The following is a 27,387-nucleotide window of genomic DNA, read 5'->3' as shown; positions in this document are numbered from 1 at the left end:
AGGGTTGGTTTTATTCATTTAAGATTAGGTTGTTAGGGTCGGTATTCATTTTTGTCAAATTTTAGTTTTGTCACTGGCAACCCATTTGACGTTTGATTTAACGAGAGGACACGCAATCTGTAATGCTAGCTATTTTAGAAAGGGGCACTCTTTTTATTTGCAGGGCGAAATGTTTTAGAGATGGTCATTCGCTTATAATGACGTGATAAATACCTAATTTGTCTGGAAATAGGGCTATTTTGCCGGGCCGATAAATGGCACCGCATAAGCACCCCGACATAAGCGCACCGAAATAAGCGCACCAACATAATCGCACCGACATAAGCGCACCGACATAAGCGCGCCGACATAAGTGCCTCGACATAAGTGCCTCGACATAAGTGCCTCGACATAAGTGCCTCGACATAAGTGCCTCGACATAAGTGCCTCGACATCATAGCACCAACATGACCACAGTGACATAAGTGCACAAATAAAAACCATAAAATAATGAAAAATAAGCTTATTTCGTACGACATTTTGTTTCTGATTTTTTTCGCGTTATGAGTAGATATGTTTTAAATACATAGGAACAAATCTTCGCTTACTTAAATATTGCGCGCTTCTGTCGGCACACCCAAATTTTCACTCCATGATGAAAATAAATCAAGGTAACTTTAACCAATTTTCAAGAAGTTCGTGACTTCAACACGAAACGATTTGAGCATCAGTGTTTTTTAATCATATCAATAAAATTATCTTTTATGATGAACTTCGGGCTAACGTGTCTGTGAAGAACACGCGATCTAACTATCTTGACATTTCTTCAAATTATCATTTCTTTTTTCTAAATCGTTATCTTTACATGAATCACAAAAACAGTGATGAAAAAAATTAAATAGCATCATCATAATACTACTAATTCGTAATTCCGTCTGAGATAATAATCCTCAGATGCTTTTACTTTAAAGCCGAAACAAAATTATGTTTGAGGATCGTTCCATATTTTCAATTTTTAGTTAAGAAGTGGTGATGTCGTGAGCCGCATTATATTGTAGTTTAATTTTAAAACCTTTTGACATAATAATTTTATCAAATAAAAATCAGATTTCACTTCTACATTCCTGAAGCCATGCACGGTAGAATTGAAACTTCTGACATAAAATAAACGTGATAAGGTGGGAGGGAAACGGACAGTAATGAGAAGTTTATGAAAAATCTGAAGAAAATTATGAAGGTCAAAGCCCAGCAGTGAGTTATCTACGCGTGAACTATAATCATCTTCTCGCTTATATGTAGGTCACATTCATAAGTGCGGCATGGAACGCGCACGTGGACTCCAGCTGTGATATGCGTTTCTTCATGTCATCGTTAATTCGAACGATCATATTATTTCGACAAGTTTCTCATAAATTTCTTCAAATATGGGATTTAAAATGACCAACCACTGTCAATACAAGGATAAAGTACATCTGAAAACACTCAATCAGATGATTTGTGAAGGGGCGCGATGGAACAGATTTGGTGTATCATCTTTAAAAAAACACGTTCAACATATCGCTCTGTGTGTATGCACCTTTATGATGTCAAATTGATCTGAATGACCGAAATGACACTGAGGAAGGGGCTAACTCTAAGTGTCCAAGTAAAAAAATGTGTGTTTTAAGTTAAAACAATGAAAACTATGCGGGGTTGATAATTGTAATTAGCTAATAATTATTTTATCGTAAATTAAATGGTGAATAATATAAAATACGTGCAATTAATGGAAAAAAATAACTCCATTCTAAGGCGGATATCAATTCCCCCTCTCTCTCAAACTATCTAAAAAAAAAACATGTACCTGTCTGTGTATCTGCACCTTTATGATGACTAGTTGGCGCAGATAACAGTAATAAGTAGAGGTAGGATAGTCACAGTGCTATCTATTGTTCGGCAAACCTTTAACAATGCATTTACAACCTTTGAACAATACACGGCCCCCTCAGGCTCCGGTGACTAGTAATAAGACAGCGTGAGGAAGGAAGTGAAACAAATATTAACATTAATAACCAGCACATTGGAACGAATCCCTACTCTTTTCTTAAAGATTATGGAACGCATCCCTACTTTTTCAACATAAGCCAAGTCTTTATATGATATTTTTTATGCGATATTCTATAATCTATCGCTTCAAAAGAGACCTGAGTGTATACATACACATATGATAAAAGTCAGTAGGATAGCTCGATGGTTGCGTTAATGCTAACCACCAGGCTCCGTCCTCAAGCCCTGTTTTGACCTCGATTACAAATAATTTATTCGGAGTATTTCTGCAGTATTACTGGTCAGACTTGAATGTTTGTGACCTCAGTTGATCGTCTCCAATCAAAGCTTACCTATTTGTTTTATTTCATTGTTGAAACGGTTCCTCGCCAAATTGGCCACCTACCACCTATTTGTCACCATTATTTGAATATAATTTCAAAATAAATTTACATACAATTTGAGCCATGTGGTCTTTTGTAATGTATTTTATTATTTGTTCTGTTTTGATTTAAGACTGTTGGTTTTCCTTTTAAAATAAAATATAATAAACACATTTTTTATAAATACGCCATAGACGACACAAATATGTCATTTTATTAAAGTTAATTAGATTTTGAAGAAATACATTCACCTAACCAGCAGCGTGGACTAGTGGTAGCATATTATGCTTTCGAGCAGAGTGGTAACAGGTTCGAGTACCACTGGTGGCTGCTGGCTAGATCTTGGTTTGTGACTGGTCCAGGTCGATCGTTTCCTAACAGAGCTTTCCAATTTTTCTAATTTTCATTGAAACGGTTCCTTCAAAATTGGCATCTCCTTTCCTATGTATCTGTCTTGCAAACAAAGATGTATAATACATAGATCCGCCCTCACGGTTTATACTGGTCTCCTTTTTGGCGCATGCAAAATACATGGCGCATGCACACTTTTCTCTCAGTAGGTTAGTAGCTTCTAAGTAGAAAAGGTCGATTGCGGAGATCTTGTCGATAGATATGCGGAGATCTTTTCATCTTTTCGTCACTAACTGAGGGGTGCGGGGGGTTTAACTAGCGGGGAAGTGAAAAAAACGCCGACCTTTTTTTTCCCCAACTTCCCCCCGCTAGTTAAACCCCCCGCACCCCTCAGTTAGTGACGACAAGATCTCCAACGAAATTTGTATGTAATGCCATATCTAGGTTATTCTAGATCTATGCTTGCAAATCTCAAGTTATTCAGCGTCTTTAGGTTCGCCAGTCTGTATAATAAAATGCTGCAAAAATCTCTCCATAGATCGTATTGTATACATGTGTAGAATAAATTCGTATTTTATGTATACATGCTTGTACTGATCGTATTATATAAATGCTTGCAATATAATGTAAAAATATATAATAATAATTGTGTATTTATATATAATTTTGTGTTTCGTGATCTGTATAAGTACACTCGTCGCTTTGGAGCGATCTTTAAGACGAGTGTACATGAATTATGGGGCGTATGACGTGAAACGACGGAATTGTTAAGACACGACTATTTAATATGACGGGCGGGAAGGAAGTAAAGTAACAACGGACCAACATGGCCGAGTTGGTCCCAACTCGCAGGATGGTGATCGAAACTCGACCATGTCGTTGAGCCGCCACCAAACTATGTCAAATTATGTTACAAAAAAACTAATTTAAAAAAAGTTTATCTGCTTTAGAGTAGTAATTTTATTTCAAATTATGGCTCCACTTTTGGTACAGGTTTCACTTAAATAGCGCGTTTTCGTCACACAATTTTCGTAACGTTTACACTTCAAAACAGCTAATAACTTGGCTGTTTTCACACCACACTCCGGCCATCGAAAGCGATTAAAACCGGTACCAGCTATAGCCATTGTGAAATCGGAAATGGAATACATTACCGGAACTATAGGTGTATATCCGGAACAGAGCCGAATAGAATGCAACGCAATATTTGCATCCGAAAAGGCAGCGCCGTTTCCTACGACCGAAAGGCGATCATTATTTCGCCAGCTATGTGTAATTTGCATGTTAATTATCACAGTTAATCGGAGTGGTTCAGGGTACATCCCACAAGTCTGACATTACACAATTCAAATTTCCCAATTCGAGTTTGCGCGTATTTTTATGCAGATTACATACGTTCGTTCGTATTGTGCAGGAGACTCGTCCGCCATGCCTGAATGGTTCCCTGGGGATGTTGCGCGTTGAGATTTTTAAAATGTCCCACTTTTGAACCACGCCTGAAATATTTTTCGAGGTACTTTCTGGCGATGCAAAGAATACAAATATTATTCTTACATTCTTTTTCCACGAAGAAAATCCTATTAAAACTACTGAATATGTGTCTACGAAAAGCACAGTGGCGTCCTATCACTATTAACCCTTTGAGTGTTGACGTCTTTTCTGTTGAGAGCCCGCCACGCTGAAAATTTCGCCAACATTTTCAACTAGAATTATTTTGAAATGCAATAGAAAGCAGGTATAAAACTTGTAACTGATCCAAACAAACCCTAGATAACTACCGCCGAGGATTTCGTGTTTTGTAAAGGTGTGTTTAGACTCTCTAATATATCTTGCAACAATATAAAAAGTCTATTAATGAATGAATTTTTCCAAAACAAGTTCCATCTTATTCATTGTTGTTAAAATGTAATGCTCACAATCTAAATGCCAAGCCACCATCTAAAATACTCAGTAGTTAGGGATTCCCACCGGTAAATTCTGCTATGGTTATAAATTCAGAAATTCCAGTGTAAATCAGTCTTTATAAACATTGACAGGGATTACACGACCCACGTTCAATGCATTTTTCTTCAATGCTACTTGGAAGGCTTAGCCGGTTCGTATTCTTGTTTACTTTGTACATGCTCAAATCGGCGTTTTTCAGGCCCATGGACTTGTTGGCAAAACGCCGATCGGCGTCGGTCAGCATTCAAAGGGTTAATTTGTCAAACATTCTTAAGCAGCATAGCTCGGACTTTAAGCTTCTGCTTACCGTCAAGAAGGTGCCGGGTTCTATCCCTGAATGAAAATGAATTTTTCAGAGTATGCTGTTGGTCAGACCTGGATTTGTGACTCCAGGTTGATCGTTTCCTATCAGAGTTTGCCAATTTTCTCTGATTTCATTGTTGAAACGGTTCCCGGAAAAAAAAATTGGCTAAAAATCCTTCCTACCTAATATGTCACCACTATTTGAAATTTGATGGATGTACAATAAAAAAAATTATGTACAATTCATAGATGTCTCGTTAATTTGCGAGTTTTTTCAGTGTCTCGCAATTCAACGACTTATAATAAAAAATGCTGCATTTGTATTTGTAATTGGCCAGGAAGGCGCATTGGGATTTACCTGTAAGGCATTCCTGGTATATATGTAAAATAAAAAAAAATAAAAATAATAATAATAATACGAATAATATATAGCGTGAAAAAGTTAAAGTGATATGCGTTTAAACAATTAAATTAATTAAACAAAAACGATGTGGGATGAAAATGGCTTATAAAATCTAGTATTTTAAAAGGTTCGTAAAATATCGCAGTTCGGAAGAAACGCTCTCAGTCCATAATCAATCCACAAAGTTGACATTAGAGATTGAAAACAAAGATACATAGATAGAGGCGCCAAACAAGCGGTGAGAATGCCTTGCCCAAAGAATGAACACCGCATCGGCCATTTCAATTTTATAAAAACATATTTTTATCATTTATCCTTATTATATAATCTATTTGTGAAGTAAAAAAATTAAAATATACATATATACATACATAAATTTTATAAGATACTAGCTGAACCCGGCATGCGTTGCAATGCCACAGTAACACATGCAATTCCCGTTCCCGTTTCTGTAGTAGTGCGAAGTAGGCGCGGCGCGATTATTGTCACACTCAGGACATGATGCGTTGAAAGCGGGAGGATAGCTTTACTTTCGCGTCAGTAAAATCGTCATTACGAATATTATTATTAAGAGGTTTTTCCCCGTTTTTTTTCACAGTAATCTTCCCGGACATGCATACAACATATCCTGAAAGTTCCATCGTAATCGGTTCAGTGGTTCAAGAGCCTATTCGAGACACACAGACAGACAGACATTCATTTTTATATATACATATAGATAGATAGTGTGAAAATTTTATTTCATTGTTGAAACGGTTCCTCGCCAAATTGGCCACCTACCGCCTATTTGTCACCAATATTTGAATATAATTTAAAAATAAATTTACATACAATTTGAGCCATGTGTGTTGCTTTGGGGTTACCTATAATGACACTATGATAAAATATAATTTAAAAAAGTATAGTAATGATGGGAAAACTGATATTTGTTGGTATAAAGGTGATAAAAGAGAGAATGATTTATTTGCAACATGTGTGTGTGTGTGTATCTAGCGTTTGATTCGAATTTATGGTCATAAAACCGATATATGTAGCTCTTGTTTTAACGTAGGCGTGGCTTTTATCTTGCATCACACTCGCACACAAGCAATAAAACTACACAGTTTGTATAGAACAGGATGCAATTCTACGGTCGTAAATAAAATGGTGAAATTTTGATACCACTTTGAATAAATGAAATTTTTAGACACAAAGTTTGACTCTGGAATATGAATCCATTTTACTGTCATATCTAAATGAATCGTGAAACGCCACTGCTTCCACAAAAGTGTGAGGGACGTTCTCAACTAATCGAGTGTTTCGTGAGGCAGCATTTCGACACGGCACAGTTGAAAGCCAAGTACCCAAGTGGTATTAAATCGACTGAAACAATCGTACGTACGAGAGGAGGGATGGGTTCTGGAATAGGGGTGAGTGGGGTGCGATTGCGTGACTGGAGCTCGAACCGAAGTGCTAAAAACGAAATGCATAGTTTGTTCTTCGAACGCGGGCATTGTTAGTGGATCGATCAGGCAAAACTACTCAAAGCATGTGGGGATGATAAACAATTAACCTTTCACAATTGCAATTGCATCTTTTCTTATGCATTAGGCCGTAATGGAAAAGCTTTCCAGCTAATAAGCTACCGGGAAACTCCAAACGGGGGACGTTCAATATTGAACGAGTCATTTTCACCGCGTGAAAATCCATCACGATAATGATAAACAGTGTTTCAATTGCTGCAAACGATAGTGGAGGAAATTTTTAAATTGCTGTAAAGTTGTGATGCTATTTTAATTAATATATTTATTTACATAGATACATATATACCAGGAAGGCTTGACAGGAAGACCCCACTGCGCCTTCCTGGACAATTCATTACAAACAATGCAGCATTTTAGTATTACATAAATCAATGTAACTCGAGACGCTGAAGAACAAGAAATAACAATGAATTAAATAATTAATCCATTGAGACATCTATGGATTTAGATTTGTACATATTTTTACAAATTTTACATACATAATAAAGAAGACAACAGTTTTTTTGCGCATTTATACATAATCATAAACAAACAATAGCATTTAATAGTAGCAGATAACTTTAAAATATCAAATAATAAAATATAATATAAGGAATGTCTTGCACCTACAGCCAGTTATAAAACATCCCTGTGAGGCCCAAATGGAAATTTTATTTTATTTTATATATACATATGTATACCAGGAAGACCCCCAATTCATTACATATAATGCAGCATTTTATTATTACATAAATCTGTGTGAAAATACATTAAAGCTGAATGTGAATAAAACAAAAATGATGTGGTTGAATGGTAAAAATAAAAATATATTGAATTAAATTAGAATTGATGATAAGTTAATTGAAAAAGTTGAAAATATAAAATACTTGGAAGTATACATAGACTCAGGACTAAATTTTAAAATGCACGCTGACTATATAATAAAAAAAATGGCTAGAAAAGGAGGTATATTATGTAGATTAAGAAATATTTTAAGTAAAAAAAGTAAAAGTTTAGTGTTTAATTCAATTGTCTTGCCACATGTGGTTTGTTGTGCCACTGTGCTTAATTTGTTTAGTGGCCAAGATTTAGAAAAAATGCAAAAAATACAGAATAAAGCTATGAGAGGTATTTTAAATGTGAGTAGATTTAAGAGTATTGGAAGTATGTTAGATGAATTAGGATGGATGAGTATTAGAATTAGTCTAAATATTAGTACATTGTCTTCTGTTTATAAGTTAGATCATAAGTTATTACCTAAGTATTTTGATGATTATTTAATAAGGAATAGAGATAAACATAGTTTTTATACTAGAAATAAGGACAAACTAGTTGTAAGTAGAGTAAGAAAGAATAAGACGGCTGGGGGTGTTTTTCATAGGGGTGTGCTCATGTATAATGCTCTCCCTCAGTGCATCAGGTCTGCTAAAAACATGGATGCATTCCTGCGAGGTGCGAAGAGACACCTCTGTGAGGGACAGTACATATAAGTTAAGTATAATAATTAAGATGTATTTTTAAATTAGCTTGATAGCTAAAATATATATAAATAAATAAATAAATAAAATAAATCACTGTATTTCCAAAAGTTGAAGAACACGAATGTTTAACGGAAAAATTATTTACAATTTTTTTACATAATTTTTGCAAATTGTACATACAATAAATACAGAAGATTTGTGAAATCAGGAAAGATGATTTTTTGCCAATTTTAAGGAACCGTTTCAACAATGATCAGAGCAAATTGGAAAACTCTGATAAAAAACTATTGACTTGGATTCACAAACACCCAAGTCTGACTAGCAGTATGGCGAGCTCGAACCCAATAATCACTTGGTGCTTAAACTTACACGCTACCACTGAGCCATACTGCTGGCTGTACATCATGCCCTTTGTTGCTGGAATGACCATGTGTATGGTAATTGTACCTTGTGGTAGTTCCCGCTTCCCGCACAGCACTTTATCGGATGGCTCATATTCCAATACCTACCCGTTTTCTTGATGACATCACTGCTGACACCAAATTCGGTTTTGTTTTTTTTTTCACCTAAGTGAGCGTAGGTTTAAATGCATTGTAACATGAATCATGATTGTAGTACTATCCCATTTGTCTTTTAGCTTATGCTCATCGTTATAATTAACCAGCGGCGTAGACTAGTGGTTGGCATATTATGCTTTTGAGCAGAGTGGTCACGGGTTCGAGTCCCACTATAGTCCTTCTGCTGGCCAGACCTTGGTTTGGGACTCCAGGTCGATCGTTTCTTATCAGAGTTTGCCAATTTTTTTGATTTTCATTGAAACGGCTCCTGTAAAATTGGCACCCTATCTCCCTTGCTAATTTTGAGTTATTCAGCGGCTTGAAGCCAATTTGATTATAAAATACTAAAAAATTTCTCCATAGATGTCACTGTGGATGTTTGGATGAATTCGCAATGTATAAAATCCTTATGTACGATTATATTTATTGTCTTGTATCTGTATAAGTGCACTCGTCCTTTTGAAGCTACATATCTGTAAAGGCGAATGTTCATGTACTACAAAATAAAATAAAAAATAATAGTTGCGTTATAATATTTTATTTATAGATTTATTTTGCAAACCTAGAAATTTGCATGTAGGTATATGTTACGCTGAATCCGTGAAATTGCCTATTATACCCAACTGCCACTTTCACAGTTACATTTAATATAGCACGCTGCCGAATACTTATAATCGGCAAAGAATTTGCCGAATGCGTAAATTCGGCTACGGGCTTGCATTTCTCACGCATTCGGCAATTTTACGGATTTGGTGTAAAATACATATACTTTATATGATTTAATTGGCATGATTGGGTCAAGTGTATGAATGAGTTGGTACCAAACGGCGGTTTATTTGGCTCAAAGCGCCAAGCGAGTCTTATTTGACATATAACACATGTGACATGTCCCTTCACGAATTGAATTCTACTTAAATCTAATAAATAATTTCGAAAGAGACTTTATATGTATGTATGTAAGGTTTGTTGGGAGCTTCGAAAACAAATCAAAGTTTCTATGACGACGATCCCATATGGTTAATTTTTTTTTTCGATTCAAATAAATTTAATTAAAAAACAAATGAATATTTACTATTAAATTCGCCATGTTAAAGCTGTTCATATTAAAAAATACTGAGCGTTGTCTAGAAAACAACTCGTATAAAATAAAAACGGATCTACACCAAATTTATTATGCTACTCAAAATTAAACTGAAATTTACGGATATGAAATTTCAGTTCAATACAAAAAAAGGTTTCGGAGAAAAACTTTTAGCACATCTAATACATATATAATTTGGAAAGAGACTTTGTTTGTAACCTTCGTTCGTTGGGTCGTAAATCCGTGACGTCATCGAACAAATAATTCGATTTTTTTCGATTCAAAGGATTTGAAGTCCCCGGGGGCAAAGGCGCCGAGGGCGAAGCCCTAAGGGGCGCAGGCGCCGGATTCTGGTATACATATAATTTTGTATATATATAATTTTTTATAAGAGACTTACTATATATGTACATATGTTTGTTTGTTCGTGAGAGTCAATTTAATAAAAAAAACAAATGAAAATTCAAATAAATTTATATAAAATAAAACTATTCAAATAAATTTAATAAAATGTTTACTATTAGATTAGTCATGTTTAAGCGGTTTATATTACAAATACCGAGCGAAGCCGGGTAATACAGCTAGTATCTCATATATAAAACCGAAACGGCGTCTGTAATTCGTTTCTGATTAGCTGTAATCAAAGTAGTTTCTGATTGGCTGGATTTGTTAAAGACGTTTGTGATTCGTCGTTCGATAAATAACATTATTTACTTTCGATCCAAATAAATTTAATTAAAAAAACAAATGAAATATTTTTTTCATGGTTTTTATTTCATTTCCATTTAACGAGTGAAGCCGGGTAGCAAAACTAGTATTAAATAAAACAAAAATAAAAAATATATATAAATATATATATATGTATGTATATGGAAACATGTAGTCCTTACGAAGAGATAAATTTAAAAGCGCAAACGTCCGTTACATTATACATACGTATCATGGTATCAACAAAAAATGTATCTACATTGCCATTATATAATATTATACGATTCGCGAACGGCATGATGACGAGAAGTAGGTAGGCATATACATACATATTGTAATATCATATCATGTTATATAATACATACCAGAACCGACGAAGAGAGAGCCGTTATCACACGCCGGTGATAACGCAGAGATGTCGCATTATCATTATGGTAATTGTGTCGCGGCGGGAAGTGCCGCCATTTTGAAACATCCGGAAATATGTGTATATTTGATATAATCTTGAATAGAGCGAAATGTACACGAATATATGTACATGCATACCGTCGAACTTGTTCTAATTTGGGTAATATTGGGGACACAAGGCGCGCGCCGACGAACACAGAGACACGAAGTATACCTTCAAGGTCCACAGGTGATGTTCGTCGGTGCGCGCCTTGTTTATCCGTGTGCGCACATTGTTGTAGCGGGGTTTTGATCGTTTCGAGGAAATAGTCTCGAGCAATTATATTATTCACTGGTTGTTTTACCCGGCTTCACTCAGTATTTGTAATATAAACAGCTTAAACATGGCGAATCTAATAGTAAATATTCATTTGTTTTTTTTATTAAATTCATTTGAAAAAAATATAATATTCAACCAATTGTATTGTCGTCATAGAAACTTTGTTTTGTTTTCGAAGTTCCCAACCAAAGATACAAACATACAAAATATCTTTCGAAATTATACAAATATTAGATATATGCAATCACTCAGATATGTAACAAGCTCGCAAGTTAAATATTGTTGCGTAGGGGTGGGTGGAGGATCCAAGTAAAAGCCCAACAGTCGTTTCACAGCATTTATTGATGATTAAGGAGATACACGCACTGTCACTGCTCAGTCCAGAATGACCTGATATCGCCTAAGTATCGCCTTATAAGGGATAGAACTCTCAGGACATCTTCGACGTCTAATTTGTTTACCTATTGTTATGGTCACGTACGTATATGTCTTCCCACGACATTCCCACGACACGGTACCGGTCAATTCTGGGAAGTGCAATCATTGTTTAGCTTTCATGCACTTAGCTTGTCGCTAATCCTTAAAACCACTTACACCGGTCACACGGTCTCTCAGGACGCTACCCGGCCTAATCCGATCGCAATTACTCGGTGGCTCTTTTTAGTATACGTAACAATATAAATTAAATCTGGACAATTTGGATCAAAATTTTTGCTTGACTTATTTATTTATTTATACATTAGCTGCAGTGACATTACTAAATACTATAACGCATCACTGTGACCAAATATATAAGCATAATACAAATACTAAACATAATAAATTAGCGACACATCTATGTTATAGATAATAAAATTTTGAAATCATATTCAAATAGTCGTGACATAGTAGGTAGGATGGTTACCAATTTGATGGAGGAACCGATTCAATAATGAAATCAGATAAATTGGCAAACTCTGACAGGAAACGATCGACTTGGACTCACAAATATCCAAGTCCGACCAGCAGCATTAAAAATTATACTTGGAATATTTTTTTTAAACGCGGTCAGCTAGTGGGATCAAACCCGGTGACTTCTCGGTGCTTAGTATCAACGCAACTAACGAGCCATGCTGCTGGCTATATTGTGACTGTGTTGTGCCCGTTGATTTCAACGGGTAGCTTCGGAAAGGAATTAATACAAGAATTAAAATAAAGTTATGTTATATATCAATATAGTATAAATATACATAATGCTCTATAGGCGCGCGCGCGTATAAATTCCCCGTTCACCCGTTCGAAATAATGAATGAATGTGTGTGTGTCTTCGTGGATGTGTGTATGTGTGTACACTCCCGCACAGCGTATCTGACGATGACATCACCCGTCGCTCAGCCTGACGTCACTCGGCGCTCAATTATTAGACATAAATTATTATTATTAAACACGCATATGTTATATCGTTAAGGTGAATTGCCAATGGGCATTTCACCCACAAGCTAAGGAATAGGGAAGAAAAAATGCGCAGAATATCCCGAGGAGGACAGATAGCTGCATATAAAAAAATGTTATATGTGTGCGCATAAATTAAGTCGCGTTCATCGAATTTAATGTATGCGCATAAATTATCAGCATAAAAAAATAAATGTATATAAAAAACCTAATTGAGAAATCACCTATTCTCTCCGTAAACTTTGATGATGAGTATGGCGAAGTGCTCAATCTGCCATAACGAGAGGGGGGCGAAAAGGGAAAAAAACTATTAGAACAGTGTGGACAAATGCGACAGTGTGGATCACCGTGAACGAAGATGCAATATTTTCATGCAACGTGTCTATGACGATTATTTTTCACCATCGTAATGGCGGACGTCATTTCCACTTATATTGATGACCAAACCGAGCAAAATGGTAAAGTTTGAAAACGATCGGATAAGAACCCAAACTTCGTCACACGACAAAATCGTTTCCAAACTAAGAAGAGGTTAGTAATAAAATAACAAAAAAATAGCGGATGCTTAAAATGCACCTATTGGTCAATGGTTTTAGTCCACGTGGACCACTTCACTCTGATTGGCTACATATGTATGTCGAATCGAAACGACTACTACAGTACGGCGAGCGTTATTTCAGACAAACAGACAGACAGTCGGAATACCGATATTATATACATACATACATATATGACTAGCTGAACCCGGTATGCGTTGCAATACCACAATAACGCATGCAGTTCCCGTTCCGGTTTTAACTGATGATTGGAGCTCAACTAACGTCTCTTCAAAGCCGTGTCATCATAAACCAACTGGTAACATGGTTACCAACGAACACATTTCCTTGACTACACAATTGTGCTTCAAACTTTCGCTTCGGTAAAATCGTAATTACGAATATTATTATGAAGAGGTTTTTTCCCGTTTATTTTCATAGTAATCTTCCCGGACATGCATACAACAAATCCTGAAAGTTTCATCGTAATCGGTTCAGTAGTTTAGGAGCCTATTCGAGACACACAGACAGACAGACATTCATTTTTATATACATACATACATATATAGATATCTTCCAGAAATATTTTGTATGTATTATATGTCAATAAGTATTAGCCCAGATTACTTTCGACAAAATATCTTGCGCCCAGATGTCTTTTCGCCCACTTTTCCTTTACCCAGATGTCGCGTACCGTCTCAAAGCATACTTTTTTTTACTTTAGGGTGCTGCAGTACCAGTGGACGAATCACCCCCGAGTAAACGTTAAGTGCGGTGGCCTCGTAGGCGGAGTCTGTGAGACCCGTGTCGTTCGCACATCCGGTCAGGGTTGACTAATGGTCTGGACTAGGTGGAAATAGGAGGGGGCGTTTGTTTAGTATTCAACACTAATTAATTGTTTTTCGTCGTCGTCGCCGAAGAATACCTGTGTCATCGTCAGATCGGCACCCAACGGCGACAAACTGGAACCTTGTAACCTTTCACTACCCCAACATCTCCACAATCAAACAATAGCACTTTTTGAGCCCTTCTATATACTCCACGCATACATAAATAAATCTTGCCTAGGATAGTTTCCAAATCGTCTTCAACTGTCGGATGAATTTCACACAGAATATACACAAAAAGGCTCCAAAAAGCAAAAAGCCTATATTTTTGACATAGAACTACGTTTAGTACGTATATTTGTACGTAATTGTATAATTGTATTTCATAACATGCGTAATTGATTGTGTTTAGATACACAAAGAAGCTCTCAACAACTTTTACTTTCAAAATAATGACGGCAACAAGAAAAAATGTTGATTTTCTGAAAATAGCACTTTCGCCACACAGATGACCACTATGTGCGTGGTGCGCTTTGTATGGGAGTTTGTGGTAAGCGTTTTACCACAAACTCTGTTGGTAAAACTTTTAAAGGGCTGTGGATTTATCGACTCCAACTCCGCCTCTGGCTTTATTTTATGATTCGACTTCGACTCGAACTCCGACTTCAAACTCCGACTCCGACTCCAAACTCCGACCCCAACTTGAAAGATTTTAGTAAAATGGATTTTTCTTGCCAACGTATAAAATTATTAGTAATTAAAAGTATTTTCAAAATATAAAATATTAAAAAGATTTAAAAATCACTAAAAATTTACATTTAACCCAATTTATTGAACGATTGGTAATGAAATAGGTATAAATAAAGAGTATATTCATAGTATACGTGTATGAATTTCATATACAATCAAATCAATTTTATAAAAAAAATGATAATAAGTATGAGACGGATAAAACATCAGTTTTGGCCAAAACACATTAAAATACATATGGATGTATAATTGAACGATTTTATTTTATGTCAATTTACAATAAAATTAGAGACTTACATAGTTGACGCATACCGTAATACTTTTACGACTCCTACTCCAACTCCGACTCCACCTGAAATTCTCCGACTCCACGACTCCAACTCCGACTCCACATTCCTGGATAAAACGGCAAATTTGAATTCTCATTAATCAATCAAAACTTATCATTATAGACCAAGCTAAACTGCAATATGTAAATATTAAACGTTTATCTCTTTTTAAATAGTAAAAAATTTGTTACTTTCAAAAAAAGATGTACCTATGTATAGAAAAAAAACACTTTTTCGAAACTTTCATCGATATAACTCGATTGGTTGGAAGCACAGGATATTGCTTAAAACCAACGATTTTTTTATCGTTTCCTTGATACGATACAAGTTCACCGCTAGGCCCATCGAAGAAAATCCAAAATTCGCATATTTCCCCCCAGCTCAATGAACAGTTGGAAGTTAGTTATAATAAAAAAAATTCTCATTATCTCGTATGACATATATATTACAAGCTTTCATAATTTTTCACACACATTTTCACTTCTGTAATAGATTATAATAGTATAAAAACTTTGAAATGTGTGAATCAATGTGTTATGGCCAAGTGTTGTGTCAGGTGACTAGATAACTTGAAACTTTTAAGCTGTCAAAATACCTACAGATTTGTTCCTATTCGTGTTTGGGGTCTGAAACCAAGCCTCCTCCACGCTTTTATATTTAGTCATATGGATAAATACTTCTATGACAGGCAAACTGTTTTTTGCAAATAGATTTTACATAATAATGTATATATCCCAAGCTACATAGTATGATTAGTCATATAAGGAAAACTGTCATGAAGGTATCATCAATTTCGTACTTGTCCTTTATCATTTAATACTAATATAAGCTTTTTTTAATAATATATTAAATTCGATTTTGTTCAACTCTAACAATGTAATACATTTGAAAACCATATTTTTAGATATAATGATCTCACCACGCCCGGTCAAAAATTCTGGATAAATCCAACACTGCAATATAACTTATTTTAAACCAAGGTAGTCTGAATACTTTCCAATAAGTATCAATGGAAAATGGAAATAAGTATCAATGGAAAATTAATCAATGGAAAACTTATATTAGCCGACGCCTATCAACACAAATAAATACTAGGTATGATATATTGACTCAAAAGTTAACAATTATTTATCCTTATACATTTAAGTAATCAGTGAGTAATAAAATAATATACAATCCCAACTACTACACAGACAATAACTTATATATATATATATATATATATATATATATATATATATATATATATATATATATATATATATATATATATATATATATATATATATATATATATATATATATATATATATATATATATATATATATATATATATATATATATATATATATATATATATATATATATATATATATATATATATATATATATATATATATATATATATATATATATATATATATATATATATATATATATATATATATATATATATATATATATATATATATATATATATATATATATATATATATATATATATATATATATATATATATATATATATATATATATATATATATATATATATATATATATATATATATATATATATATATATATATATATATATATATATATATATATATATATATATATATATATATATATATATATATATATATATATATATATATATATATATATATATATATATATATATATATATATATATATATATATATATATATATATATATATATATATATATATATATATATATATATATATATATATATATATATATATATATATATATATATATATATATATATATATATATATATATATATATATATATATATATATATATATATATATATATATATATATATATATATATATATATATATATATATATATATATATATATATATATATATATATAATATTATTTCAGTAATATTATCCGATAACATATCTCAGCCAACGCCCAGCAACAATATACAACATATATGTACAATTTCCTCATACAGTTTCATAAATTATTCAAAGGTAATACTCGTATAATATTTTTCTAATCAGTCTATGTACTTATGTTTATTCCAAGCTTACTTACATTGTGTTTGATATTTTAGATATTTTAACCACCGTCATATCACACTTCACATGACGTCACATAAACGAGGTTTCACTATGGTTCCACAAAAAACTAATTTTGACTGGTATATATTCATTTATATTCATTTTAAGAAAATTGAATAGATAGCATTCAACTCTCAGTGATATATTCAACCAATTTTGAACATTAAAACAGTATATATATATATATATATATATATATATATATATATATATATATATATATATATATATATATATATATATATATATATATATATATATATATATATATATATATATATATATATATATATATATATATATATATATATATATATATATATATATATATATATATATATATATATATATATATATATATATATATATATATATATATATATATATATATATATATATATATATATATATATATATATATATATATATATATATATATATATATATATATATATATATATATATATATATATATATATATATATATATATATATATATATATATATATATATATATATATATATATATATATATATATATATATATATATATATATATATATATATATATATATATATATATATATATATATATATATATATATATATATATATATATATATATATATATATATATATATATATATATATATATATATATATATATATATATATATATATATATATATATATATATATATATATATATATATATATATATATATATATATATATATATATATATATATATATATATATATATATATATATATATATATATATATATATATATATATATATATATATATATATATATATATATATATATATATATATATATATATATATATATATATATATATATATATATATATATATATATATATATATATATATATATATATATATATATATATATATATATATATATATATATATATATATATATATATATATATATATATATATATATATATATATATATATATATATATATATATATATATATATATATATATATATATATATAATATTATTTCAGTAATATTATCCGATAACATATCTCAGCCAACGCCCAGCAACAATATACAACATATATGTACAATTTCCTCATACAGTTTCATAAATTATTCAAAGGTAATACTCGTATAATATTTTTCTAATCAGTCTATGTACTTATGTTTATTCCAAGCTTACTTACATTGTGTTTGATATTTTAGATATTTTAACCACCGTCATATCACACTTCACATGACGTCACATAAACGAGGTTTCACTATGGTTCCACAAAAAACTAATTTTGACTGGTATATATTCATTTTAAGAAAATTGAATAGATAGCATTCAACTCTCAGTGATATATTCAACCAATTTTGAACATTAAAACAGTTGAAATAGGCGCATATAAGGCTCAAAATCCCGTGCAAAATTCAGAAATTCTATGTAAGACAGCCGCGCTACAGACTTGTCGCCCAAAGCTTCCATAGAAGACAGCCGCGGGCAAACGGTTAAATGAAATAATCTTGCAATTTCAATTCATATCCGTCAAAGTCAGTCTCTCGTACCATCGGCAGCCCTCATCTAGTAATAAATATAATTCATAACATTATTTTTAAAATCAATACTCAATTTAAACATAGATTTATCATCGAGAACTCTTCTTAAAGTAAATTACTTTTTAACAAATAAAACATTTCGAAATTTTCAGCTATCCAAACGAATAGAATTCCTCTCATCTTCAGTCGTCATCACTTTCACCACTCCTTGTCGGTTATAAATTTGGTACGTATTTAAAATAATTTCATAAAATATTGCTATTTAAAGACATCAAACTGAACTTTGATTTTTCTTACCATTACAGGTTTGATCAAAAAAGAAAATACTCACTACTCTCGAGATTTTCAGCTGCAATTTTATTTATTTATACTTGATTTCCTACAAAATAAAGTAAAAAATGGCATCCGGTAATAACATTGACGCCGATAAGAGTTCAGAAAATGTACTTCCACTGTCTATGGAAATGTCATTTGACGAAAGATTGACGAATTTTGTTCGACATTTTGTAGTCGAATTGGAATCAACGTTACAGTTACATTATGATATTTTAGAGGGTAATATTAACAAATCGGGACAAATTCCAAAATTTATAGGAATTGCATTAGGTTTGCTAGCGAATAATTATATCCACAAGGGAGCAGATAAAGTAGTTAAACTTTTTCAAATACCCTTGAAAAAGTCGTTTGAGGTTATTGAAAAAAACAAATCATTGGGGTATTACGATATAGTCTACAGTTTCCATACATCAAAAGAAAAAGGAAGGAAAGTGTTTGCGGACATCGCCATTGACGTCTTTTCAAGTTTCGAATTTCAATTTGCCGGCATCACTTCTACGAGAGGAGATCAAAAGGCGATTCAAAGATTAGCAAGAGATGCAGCACAACGATTCTTAAATCGATTCAAAAGCGAAGGAGAATCTTACAGCAATAGCACAATAGTTCGTAAATTTCAAAAAGGATGGAGAAAAATAAAAAAATCAACCAAACCTCAATTACCTGCCACAAAAGTCAACTACAAAATTAACGCCCTAAGAGTAATAGAAGGGAATTCCATGTCCAAATCAGCATTGATTCCTGATCAAGTTTGGAAACCTGGTTTTGACGTATCGTTCCAATGTAGAAAATCTCACGTAAATTGTAAAAACAAAATTAACGATTGGAATACATGTGATCTCTTCGAAAAGGTTGGGGTCGCTAAAAAAAGAACAGATTCGGATGATTACGATGTGTATATCACAAATAAATCAAATTGTTTAAAATACGGCTATCGCCTTCCATTTCCAGGTGAAAATGTAAACGAATACATTCTTACTGAGAAGTGTGAGTGCATTTGCATGCATCCGCAAATATTTAAAAGTCAAGACTTCTATGAATCAAAACGAGAAATAGTATTGAAATTTATCAATGACAACGATCAAGTTGCAGTTCAGAGGAGAATTTTAAAATTGACTGAAGAAATGAAGACAGACTTTGCACAATTCAAAGATACACTTGAAATTGAAAACCGACAACTGTTGATCACAATAGAAACATTTAATTCCCACTTGATGGAAATCATATCCAGGCATTATAATTATATACAGCAACATTTAATAACAGCTGAGGAACACCGCAACGTAATAGCAACAGAAAACAAAAAGCTTCTCTTAGAGACTATTGACAAGACAGATTCGATAATATCAAAACTTGAAGATTTAGAACAAAATAATGCCCAAGGCACTGTTGGAACAAATAAACGAATCTTATTCCGTGTGAAGAATCCCGCTATATCATTTGAAGGAAGAATAAAAGAATTAGAACTATTACATGAAGCACTAATGAACAAAACAACCGCTGTGATTTCACAGACAGCCTCAATCGTTGGCTTGGGCGGCATCGGGAAAACAGAATTAGCCAAAAAGTACATGGAAAAATACAAGAACTATTATCATAATATTCTATTCATCAATGCGGAAAAGAGTGAAACCATGTTGGAGTCGTTTAGGATGCTCGCAAGTGAAATCGGAATAAATTTGACCTCGAATGACGGAAAAGAACGAAACATAACAGACGTTATCAAAAATATTTATGTTAATTTAATCAAAAGCGGAAATACACTTGTAGTGTTTGATAATGCAGAAGAATACAAGGACATAAAAAAAATCATATTCGAAAATAGTTCCTATTACGAAAATCACGTACTATGCACATTGATCACATCTCGGAGTACAAAATGGAATATAGGAGAAAAGGGCGATATTAAAGTGATCCAATTGGACATATTTACTAAAGACGAAGCTTTGAACTATTTAAGAAAATCGTTAGAAAATGAAGATGAAGATGATCTGAAATCATTAATGACTTTGTTGCAAAGGTTTCCATTAGGGCTCAAGCAAGCAGTCGGATATATTAAACAGCAAAATGAAAAAGCGAACATCAAACGTAATAGAAATACCTTCAAAGTTCAAAATTACATTAATTTATTCGATGATAAATGGATAGAAGTACTAGACAAGGGACATTGTGAAGTTGACGATTTGTATGAAACAACAATAGCAACTACGTGGAGAGTCACAATGCAAAAAATCGAAGAGAGGGGCGAATGTGGAAAGTTAGCTTTATCAGTATTGAAAATCATGGCATATCTGGCTCCGGACGATATCGATATTGAGAAGATATTTTCAAATTTAGAAGAAGACATTGACAAATTATATGAAGCTGTCGATCTTCTTCATGGTTACAGTATGATCAATTGTGAGAAAGGGAAGGTAAGTGTGCACCGACTGGTTCAGAAAGCTATTCAAATATACTTAATTGAGATAAAGGACGAAGAAAATGTTTTGAGTGAAACGTTGAAGCTGTTAGAAGGGTGTAATTTTAAAGAGCATACCATCAGCGTATGGGAACATTCGTCTAATTACCCCGAAATTGTGAAAAACAACTATTATAATTTCAAACCTGGTACTCCTATTGAATTATTCATAATGCATCGCAATGATACTATTACGATCGCTAAATTATTAAAATACGTTGAATGTGATTTGAATACTGCCATACACTTTGCCTGTCAATACGGCAATTGTGAGGTATTTAAATTTTTAATCGAAAACGGTGCTGATCCAAATTACAAAATCGAAAACGGTGCTGATCCAAATTACAAAAATAAACGGAATGTAACATCGTTACATTACGCTGCAAAGGGTGGTAGTGTTAGTATTATGAAATTGCTAATCGATAAAGGTCTTGATGTAAACATGTCTGACGACGATGGTGAAATACCACTCTTCTGTGCTGCTCTGTATAAAAGAACTGAAGCATTTAAGCTTTTGTTGAAATCGGAAGCCAATCCAAATGCAATAAACTCGAGAGGTGAAACAGTCCTCCATCATCTCGTAAGATACGGTGCCGTGGAGGAATTTAAATTGCTTCTAAACGAGGGTGCCGATCCAAATATTCGAGATAGAAATGATCGTTCGCCATTACATCATGCTGCAATGTTTGGTAGTGTTGGCATTGTGCAATTGCTAATCGATAAAGGTCTCGATGTCAATATGTCGAACAAATGCGGTGAACCACCACTCTTATGTGCTGCCATGTATTTCAGAACTAAAGTAATACAGCTTTTGTTAAAAACGGGAGCCAATCCAAATGCAAAAAACGCGAAAGGAGAAACAATACTCCATCATCTCGCAAGAAATGATGCTGTGGAGGAATTTAAGGTGCTGCTGAGTGAAGGTGTAGATCCAAATATTCGAGATAAAAATGATCGGTCGCCATTACATCAGGCTGCAATGTGTGGTAATGTTAATATTATGAAATTGCTAATCGATAAGGGTCTTGATGTAAACATGTCTGACAAAGACGGTGAAATGCCGCTCTTCTGTGCTGCTCTGTATAAAAAAACTGAAGCATTTAAGTTTTTGTTGAAGTCGAAAGCCGATCCAAACGCAATAAACTCAAGAGGAGAAACAATACTCCATCATCTCGTTAGATATGGTGCTGTGGAGGAATTCAAATTGCTTTTGAGCGAGGGTGCCGATCCAAATATTCGAGATAGAAATGATCGCTCGCCATTACATCATGCTGCAATGCGTGGTAGTGTTAGTATTTTGCAACTGCTTCTTGATAAAGAACTTGACGTCAATATGTCTGACAAATACGGTGACACACCACTCATCTGTGCTGCTGGGGATAATAGAACTGAAGCATTAAAGCTACTGCTAAAATCGGGAGCCAATCCAAATGCAATAAACTCAAGAGGAGAAACAGTACTTAATCATCTCGCAAGAAATGGTGCTGTGGAGGAGTTCAAACTGCTTCTAAACGAGGGAGCCGATCCCAATATTCTAGATAAAAATGATCGCTCGCCATTGCATTGGGCTGCATTAAATAATAGTGTTAGTATTTTGCAACTGCTGGTCGATAAAGGTCTTGATGTCAATATAATTGACAAATGCGGTGACACACCACTGCTTTCGGCTGCCTCGTCTGGTAAATTTGAGGCAATAAAATGCCTACTTGAGAACGGCGCTGATCCAAAAATCGTGTCTAAACTAGGGGAGACTCTAATACATAAAGCTGCTTATGTATGTAATCTCGATGGCTTGAAATTCATCATGGAATTGGGCTTCGATCTTACAGTTGTCGATAAACTTGGAAATTCTCCGTTACATTCAGCTGTGCATGGAACGAATAAAGATATCATTGAGTTTTTGGTTGAAAAGGGAATCCATCCAAATAGTACTGATAAATTTGGATGCACCCCTCTACACGATATTTCCTATATTTGCTGGAATATCACTCCAGATATAGTTAAATTACTACTTAAACTGGGCGCCAACCCAAATGCAACCAGCAAATCGAACTGCACGCCCCTGCACTTTGCATCAACCGGGAACAATCGTGTAGCAGCGACTGTATTGATAGAAGAAGGTGCTGAAATCAATATCCGTAACAAATTAGGCCGATCTGCTTTACATTATGCTTCATCAAAATGTCATTGCAAAATCATTGAGCTTCTACTGATAAACGATGCTGAAGTTAACGTGTTTGATTCTAAAGGACGAACACCACTACACCACCTTTCACGTAACGGTAAATTTAAAGATGTGAAACTATTGCTGAAACATGGCGCCGATCCTCGCAACTTGGATAAAGCAGGCCACTCACTGCTGCATCTGGCCGCCTTGCACTTCAGATACCAAGCTGTAGATTATGTTATAAAAAAAGTAGAAGGCATTGACGTGAATGGCCGAGATATTGAGGGCAAAACCCCTCTGCATTTGGCAGCCGAATGTGGAAGAGTCTCCATTGTTGGTCTTCTCGTCCGAAATGGAGGCGACATTAGCGCCACTGACAAAAACGGAAACACGCCTTTGGACTTGGCAACTAATTTTAATCGTATCAAAGTCATGGACTCCTTACGAGGTGATTTGAATACGTCGTTTTGATATATTTTTACGTCGAATTGTTGGTGTGATTTTAAAGGTTTGTTTCCATTTCTTATTACAGCCACTCGGTATCTCACTTCTGTGAATTGTTGAGAGGTGAGATTGACAACTCTTTGATACTTAGAGATATAAAACTATGGGCCTCCATGTGCTTCCGTGAGTCTCTCGCCCGTCCTTTGTTCCAGGAAGTCAAGGCGAGAACTAGGATCCTGGCTGATTCACCCATTGCTCGAGCTATTCTCTGCCTCAACCTGATTCAGTTGTTACAATGGTAATTGTATGTACGAAGAAGTTGAGCTTCGGAGAAGTGAGCTGAACTCCAGAGGTTCACTCTGGCGTCTGGAGCTGCTGCGTCGGTTTATATACATTGTGGCTCGAAGCGTGCCGTGTGCAGATGTCTTTGTCTTCAGGACACGTGTTTTATCCGTATGTTGACCTGTCTTCAGGACACGTGTCTCTAAACGTCGTTAACTTAAGAATGCGGTCAATGCAGATACAATGTATCCTTACACGCGTGCCGTGTGCTGATGTCTTTGTCTATAGGACACTTGTCGTAGTTGCATGATGACATCACTGTTGGGTTTCGTTCGTTTTATGATCTAGCGATGAACTCTTTTTTCTGGAATAGTCAAAGAGGACGTTGCCCTCGAGTTCTGCATGTTTGTACATGAGCGATGATGATGCCATCGTAAGACTTGTGTATTGATGTGAAATATATGAGATCACTGGTTTTGATTCGGAATAGCACAAGTTGTGCTATATTCCTACACGATTATCAGCTTCTTTGTTTTTTTTTTATCATGTTTGTGTATTTGTTCGTTTAAATGTTTGGCCACAATGTCGTTTTGGGCAACTGTAAAGATACTGAAGCAAAAAATAACAAATATTTTGTAGTATCGGTTTCTGGGAAGCTGTGATGGGTACCTTGTGCTTTATACGAATAAGGTACCGTAGAGCAGATTATTCTGGAGCGAGCGCGGGTTACGTGTGAACCTCCTGAATCGTTAAATAAATGCTGTGAAGCGACTTTGGCCTTTAATTTGGATCCTGAACACACCCTTACCCAAAAATACTATAAGTGAATAAAACAGAAATCCTTTAAATTTCCTGTATTTTAATATATATACATATGTATGTACATACTTGGGTCATATAAATCGGGATGATTTCGTCATAAAAATAAATTATATAAATCAATAAATATGACAAAAGGAGGGAGGGAAGGTGTAAAAAAATGCTTATCCCGGGTGCTATTTATCCTAGCTACGCCACTGCATACATATAGAGATTTTTAACAAGAGTTGTGAGTCACCGACATATAAATTTCCGGAGGCAAAATTATCGAATAATACCTGACGCCAATTCCTATTGAAAAATGAAATATGGTCGAACGTGGTCCTGAATTTTCGAATGCAATTGCGAAATTCCTCGATAGCGCAGCAGACTGCCGGGCAAAGTTTACAAACTTAGCTGAGCGTGGCACATGGGAGAGGGGGGCTTTAATAACTTGCAAAGTTCAGTGCAAAAACATAGTTGGGTGGTTCGACAAAAACCCACCCTTGATGCATGCACGAGGGCTCTGTCGTATTAATCCTTTGAATTTAGCGCCCCGGCCTTGTCGACCCATTTTCTTCAACCCTCTTTGATGTCACAGTAGAAATCACTGCTTCAACACTCCTACACCCCAGACAAAAACAACCCCTGGAAACCATTGTTCGACATTTCAGCTGATATGTCGTATGAAAATATTATTCGGAACATATCTTAGGCTACGAGTATGTGTAATATTATTATTATACATAAGTAAAACTTTTTTACGGGCGATAAAATGCACCTTTTTTTACTCACGTAGGTACTCCTTGGTATCCCATTTTCGGTAAACGGACTACTAGTCATATGTGAACCAGTCACAGGACAACCAGTGACCAGTTTTAGTGTGACGGGTGATCACGTCCTGTGACCGGTTCACATTTGACTAGTAATCACCGAACCCCCATTTTCATAGACTCCCCCAAACTGGGTTTATGGATATTACGAAAATGTTTGCTGTTCATAGTCAAGAAACAAATCTGCAGTCGATTTTTTGTAAATTATCATGACTCATCGATTCTCGATAAAGAAAACATCATCTTCGGAATTTCTAATATCGCATGCAATATAAACAGATAGATATAGGAAACTGTCCCTCCAAAGTTTGGCAAAAAATACGAAAATAATCAATATTTATTTATTTAACAATCCTTGAAAAGGCGATGAAATATAAAATAATAGTGAAAATAAATAGAAATATTCAATTCGTAAAAAGGAACAAGTGATACAGCCAATGAGACTAATTTAGCGTTTTAAACCATGCTTATTACTCGATGCGCCGCAATGAACTGTCGCTCAGTTGCGGCGTTATGTATCATGCCAACTTAAACATATACCCGAGCATGCCAACTGAATAATTTATACAAAAACAGAAAAATAGTAATAAAAAATGGCCACAATAGCCCATTTGTGATAATACTTCATTGATGATTTGGTTATAGGTCATGCCCGTCGTTGCTGAAACAGTTGGGACTTTATGTCCCTAATAATTATGTGCGTGGTTGACATCATCATTTGATGGTTGACCTCCTGTTCACACAATTATTTTTCAAATGACTCCTATTTCAAGAGCTATCCTACTTCTCAATGAAATCTTGCTGCTGAGCTTGAATGTGATATTTTTCACCTCACCTAATAGCCTGCGCTCATCATTATTTTCATAATAATTGAATGTGATGTACAAGTGGAATTTTGATCTTCCATTTGGGCGTCGGAAGGATGTTTTGTATTTGCGGCTGGTTCTTAAACATTGGTGATGGCTATGGGTGCAAAACATTCCCTACTTTGTATTTTATTATTAGATATTTTTACTTAATCTGCTATTATTTTTTACAAACCTCTTTTATGTTTCACTTACGATTACAATTCAAGAAAAAATTTGCCTCTTA

The 27,387-nt window shown here is 33.8% G+C and overlaps 1 protein-coding gene across 2 annotated transcripts; it reads left to right on the top strand.

Annotated features, from left to right (window-relative positions):
• The first annotated feature begins 15,845 nt into the window (after window positions 1–15,845).
• LOC143918938 (uncharacterized) lies at window positions 15,846–25,436 on the top strand. 2 transcript variants are annotated; one of them, XM_077441065.1, is made up of 6 exons: window positions 15,846–16,098; window positions 16,222–16,412; window positions 17,240–17,334; window positions 19,065–19,206; window positions 19,286–24,386; window positions 24,471–25,436. In XM_077441065.1, the coding sequence occupies exons 5-6, from the start codon at window positions 19,379–19,381 to the stop codon at window positions 24,500–24,502; spliced, it is 5,040 nt and encodes a 1,679-aa protein (XP_077297191.1). In that variant the 5' UTR covers window positions 15,846–16,098; window positions 16,222–16,412; window positions 17,240–17,334; window positions 19,065–19,206; window positions 19,286–19,378; the 3' UTR covers window positions 24,503–25,436. The 2 variants fall into 2 exon arrangements, with proteins under 2 accessions (XP_077297191.1, XP_077297190.1); XM_077441064.1 differs by lacking the exon at window positions 17,240–17,334 and having other exon boundaries at window positions 19,133–19,206.
• Window positions 25,437–27,387: the final 1,951 nt, after the last annotated feature.

The sequence above is a fragment of the Arctopsyche grandis genome, chromosome 11, assembly GCF_051622035.1.
Source record: "Arctopsyche grandis isolate Sample6627 chromosome 11, ASM5162203v2, whole genome shotgun sequence".
Taxonomy (NCBI): domain Eukaryota; kingdom Metazoa; phylum Arthropoda; class Insecta; order Trichoptera; family Hydropsychidae; genus Arctopsyche; species Arctopsyche grandis.
The sequence above is the reverse complement of the archived record's forward strand: the minus strand, read 5'-3'. Positions and strand labels throughout refer to the sequence as shown.

Excerpts from the sequence above, each read along its gene's own strand:
- LOC143918938 (XM_077441064.1), top strand. The coding sequence starts at position 19,379 with ATGGCATCCGGTAATAACATTGACGCCGATAAGAGTTCAGAAAATGTA. Across the intron at positions 24,387-24,470 it reads AGTCATGGACTCCTTACGAG|CCACTCGGTATCTCACTTCT; the intron begins GTGATTTGAATA and ends TTCTTATTACAG.